Consider the following 5,241-nt stretch of genomic DNA (forward strand, 5'->3'; position numbering starts at 1 on the left):
CTAAGAGGGAAGAAACCGATCGTTACAAAACAATCTGTATTTAGTGTGAGAGAGAGAGAGAGAGAGAGAGAGAGAGAGAGAGAGAGAGAGAGAGAGAGAGATAAATGGAAAATGTCAAATCTTTACCAAATGACAGGTCCGCTCAGTTCACTTGTAGACACAGGATGGGTCGTTACATAAGTGGATCAGGATGACGAGAACTCGGACTCCAGTTCAGGTTGTTTAAAATTGACATTACCCTAAACATCCTTCCCTTTCCCCGACACGACGTAGAGGAACAAAAGGAAAGAAATATTTTTGTTACAACCGTCACCGAGTAGTTTCTACGAGCAGAGCTAGAAATGTTGTCTTACTCGGCGGAAAGTATTGGTGTAGACAGACTGACAGACAGACACACAGAGAGACAGACAGATAGACAGATAAACTCACAGACACACCGACAAACAGACTGACAGATAAACACGCAAACATACATACAGACAGGCAGACAGGCAGACAGGCAGACAGACAGACAGACAAGTAGGCAGGCAGGTGAATATTTAGACAGACAGACAGACAGACAGTAGTAGAGGTTTAACGGCGCTCGCAACTACACAGATAGATAGATAGATAGATAGATAGATAGATAGATAGATAGATAGATAGATAAATAGATAGATAACTGTGCCCGCGCGCGCGCGCGCGCGCGCGCACACACACACACACACACACACACACACACACACACACACACACACACACACACGTGATGTTAGACTGAAGTAGCCGGAGACCAAAATATATCACCATGTCGTATGAACTCATCAAGCAACAGGTGGACGGAGAGAAACGTTTAGATCCTAATCCCTCTCTTCTCCTTCCCTTTCTTTTCTCTCTTCTCCTCTCTCTCTCTCTCTCTCTCTCTCTCTCTCTCTTCCTCTTCCTCCTTCCCCCCCTCTCTCCCTTTTTTCTATGGTTGGCAGGTACTCTGGCATGGTTTGCTCTTTTTATCCCATTAAACCTCTATCATTCTTATCTCTCCTCCTTCTTTTCCTCTCTTGTAACACATCTAATCTTCGGTTCTTACTTGATCTATTTTGTGTTGCAAGTGCCGCAAAACACATGTTGTTATCGATCCAGCGCAAAACACACAACGTCTACTAAAATGGAAGACGTTTCCTTCTCACTTTACCACTCGACCCCGTCGCCTTCCATAATATTCTCTCTCGCTCCCATTTCTCCCTCTCCTCTCTCCCTCCCATCTCTCTTCACTGTCTGCCTGTCTATCAATCTCTCTTCTCTCCACACACACACACACACACACACACACACACACACACACACACACACACACGCACGCACAAATGGCGCACGCGCACGGAGAGAGAGAGAGAGAGAGAGAGAGAGAGAGATTGTTATACCCCTCCCCCCTCCCATCTTCTCTTGTTTCAAGACCCCATAGGCCAAATAGCATAAAATAGGGCAGGGCTTTTATATAATATATTATTATTATCATTTGCTTTTGGAAGCGCATCATGTTTATATACAATCACGTATCGAAGCTTTTTTCTTGCATTTTCTCAATTTTCTATATGCATGTATTATATGCACTGGCGTCTGTGGTGTAGCACTTTAGCGTTAGATGATTGCATGATGAAGACCCAAGTTCTATTCTCGTGTGAGAAGACTTTTTGTTGAGTTTCTCGCACTCTTCCTGCTGGGGATGGTGTAGTTTTCCCAGCCTGGGTGATGTCCCAACAAGTAGGGCCGAAGCCCGCATCCTAAATGATCTAACTTGTCTCGATGGATGAGTAAACACATTCTTTTTTTTTAAAGGGGTGGGGGGATAAGTTGTGAGCCCTGCCAACAAAATGAGTTTAAAGGCCTGCTTGTCGGATTTTAGCCCTATACGGATAAAGTAACATCAAACTTATATGTTGAGTTTGAAAACTTTATTAGAATGAATTGATAAAAGGCATAATATATATTTGATGAGAGTGGTATCAGTTGAAAATCTACAAATCTGACCCCTGTGACGATTTTTGGCCAATATCCCCATTCATGAATTGCGGGAAGTGACTCATTTTTTTTAGGACACTGCACATATCATGTCAATACCACCACTACTAGTTTATCTATCTTTTGTTGCACATCTGAAAATCTAAAAATGTTTGTAAAGGCATATTAAGTACTTTCTTTACTCACCGAATGCTTTGTTTTTTTCTACAGGCAAACGCATTGCTGAGTCCGCTTTCAACTTCCTAGACAAGTACCTGTCTGATGACGATGGTACTGAGAGCCACATAGATAGCCCACCTATGTCTCCTGGTGGTTTGAGAGGTATGGAAAGATGTATATTATTATGTTGTATACTAGAACCTTTCTCAAACCTTTATTTGTGGGTGGTTGGCAGTTGCTCTAGTGCGGTATGCCCCTTCTTTCCCACCAATTTTCATTGCCATTGTGGCTTGGTAATCATACTGAGATGACAGATAAGATGTTACAGCCCATAAAAGATACATATTCTGGGTAAAAAGATAATTATAGCAATAGTTAGAATATGGTTTAGATTTTTTAGGTAGGCCTACTGATTTAAGACAATTTTTTTTAAAGAAACACATAAAAGTCCAAACGAGCTTGCAGAGCGGATGATATGAACAGGAAGATTAATAGAATTCATCGAAAAGAGAAAGAAAACTGAAGGTGAATGAAAGGAATGGTTTCATTTGTAGCCTACGTATGCATGAAAGATACGGGGTGGGGGGGGGGGGAGAGAGATTTGAGTCCTGTGAAGTGATGACTGTTAATTGAGGAATGTTAGGTTGCCATTAGATGAGGAGTGTGAAGTGACAGCAATTCGACTGTCCTCTGACATCACTATTGATAGCCTTGCAGTAGACTACTGTGGACACATTGTAAAGCTTTAAGCTGTAAACATTATTGACATTAGTTGCTTGTGTTTTTAAATTGTCTTTGCCTTACTGTGAAAATGAGCTTTACAAAATTATATTATCATACATTTGCCTTCATTCATCAATGTTGTTGCTTCTTTTAGTCAAAGTCAATAACCGCCCCTACTTCTGCTGTTTCAAATGGTTTAATACTCTTGTCACTATTTTTAGATATTGATGGATACCATATTTGTGTTATTTTTCTTCTCACAGCTCAAGGTGTTGTAGACTGATGACTACCATAGAGCTGTAGCTTTCCCATTTTCGACAAAGTTTGAAGCAAAGAAAGTTCTGCACTCACTTCAGGCTGAAGGCAGAAACTCCAAGTTTATGGGCTGACTTAGAGGGAAGTCACCTCTTGAAGGAGAATGACTGAAAGAAAGCGGGCTGGGAATTTTTGAACCAGTCACAGATTGGGGCATCTGCCCACCTTTGCTTGTACCGACTGGGCTTGTGAACCACTTGTCATTTGTTTCATAATGGCTATTTAGACATTCCAAGTTGTCCAGTTTGAATTTTCGTTAAAAGCAATAGACTTATATAAATAGAACTGATGCAACGGAGACATTAGAAATATATTTTTTTTTAATGTGCAAATTTCAATAAGACCCATCAAGCAATTGAGTCTGTGAAATTGAGGTGTTCTTTTTCCAGGGATACGTGAGGCTGTTGCTGTTAAATTATTTGGGTTTTGATAATGTCCATATAATTATTATTAGGATGCTAATGCTTTACAACATTTGAGTCATTTTGGAAAGTTCCTCACAGACTAAGATGACCAAATTTTAATTCTCCAATTTTTCCATAATTTTGCAGAAAGGTGGATGAGTTTATTAGGTTGTTAATTATCCCCATGAAAACAGACCAAATGTTATTACCCTTTCAGTTAACTTTTTGCTTTTCATAGACTGAGTCTTAACAACATTTATAGTACAGGGAGCAAACCAAAAGCATTATTTGAATGTCTGTGATTTTTTAATCCAGAATGTAGTATGAGTACACTTATGTTCCATTTTCACTATGAAATGACGTCATTAGACTTCAAACAACAGGGTCAAAAGATAAGTCTTACGTGCTTTAAAGCCACGATTACAGATTTGAAATGTGTCATCAAAACACAAGTGTCTTCTCTGTTTTCTTAAGATTCTAAATTTTTTGGTCTTTACTGGTTGAAAGACGGGTTTCGCATGTTTTCTCAATGCTTGTCTAGTGTGATCAGGCATAAGTCAATGTGATTTAGGAACAAGGGACTATTATGAAGGGTGCGTTCAGGCATAAATTATACAGTAAGTCATTTTCATCAGCATCGGTTCACTTACTTTTTTACCCATCCTCATATATATATTATAATACTATTGATGTCACCACTGACATTTTAAAGGATTTTTAGGGTATTAAAAATAGATGAGGGGACCATATTGATTTATTGTAAAAACTTTGGCAAAAATGCAACGTATAGAGATATATTTTTTGTGATAAAACTAAGTGTGAGGTGTGATGATGATGTGTATGATGTGTGTATGAGACCAAGTCCATTTTTTTTATCACATATGCACATAGATAGATAAATTGTGTATGTGTAGGCAACTGCATGTTATTGAAAGTGTGCTCTTGCATTTGCATTTGCTTGTGTGTGCAAACATGTAAAATGATTTACATAGATATGTTTGTATTTTTGAGTGTAGGGCCTATGTGTGTGTGTCCGTGTGTGTTCCTGTGGCTGTGTATATGTATTAGTATGTATGTGGGGTCATGTGTGTCCGTACATATCTTTTTACGCCTATAGCCTCCTTTCAATAGTGATATGCATGAAATGCATGACATCATTATTATTATTATTATTATTATCATTATTATTATTATTATTATTATTAATATTATTATTATTATTATTATTGTCATCATCATCATCATCATCATCATCATCATTATTGTAAAATAGCAAGGAATAGAAAAGGTTGAGACTTGTAGAATTTCCAAATTTTATAAAGGTCCAACGTTTCACCAGGTAAAGGGCTGCATCAGTAACATACAGAAAAATAATGTAAGATCTAATGACTACAAGCTATAGGAACCAAAGTGCACGCACCTACATCGTCATCATCATCATCATCATCATCATCATCATCATCATCATCATCATTATAAAAACAACTATAGCCTAACAATAATGATACTGATAAGAATAAGAATAATAAACAACCTGATATTGTTATTATTTTTATTATACATGTATTAGCGTAATTGTCATTCTTATGGTTATGCATTCGTTAGAATGAGAAGGAACATTTTTGTCAATAGGATATATGAG

The 5,241-nt window shown here is 38.1% G+C and overlaps 1 protein-coding gene across 1 annotated transcript in view; it reads left to right on the forward strand.

Annotated features, from left to right (window-relative positions):
- Nucleotides 1–4,377, forward strand: part of LOC101863806 — a gene marked incomplete at its 5' end in the record, with an annotated part of 41,277 nt that extends 36,900 nt beyond the window's left edge. The window contains 2 exon segments of the mRNA XM_005096057.3: nt 2,209–2,319; nt 3,144–4,377. Coding sequence (XP_005096114.2) covers nt 2,209–2,319; nt 3,144–3,163 — 131 coding nt within the window.
- Nucleotides 4,378–5,241: the final 864 nt, after the last annotated feature.

Source organism: Aplysia californica, unplaced genomic scaffold (assembly GCF_000002075.1).
Source record: "Aplysia californica isolate F4 #8 unplaced genomic scaffold, AplCal3.0 scaffold00120, whole genome shotgun sequence".
Classification (NCBI taxonomy): Eukaryota; Metazoa; Mollusca; class Gastropoda; order Aplysiida; family Aplysiidae; genus Aplysia; species Aplysia californica.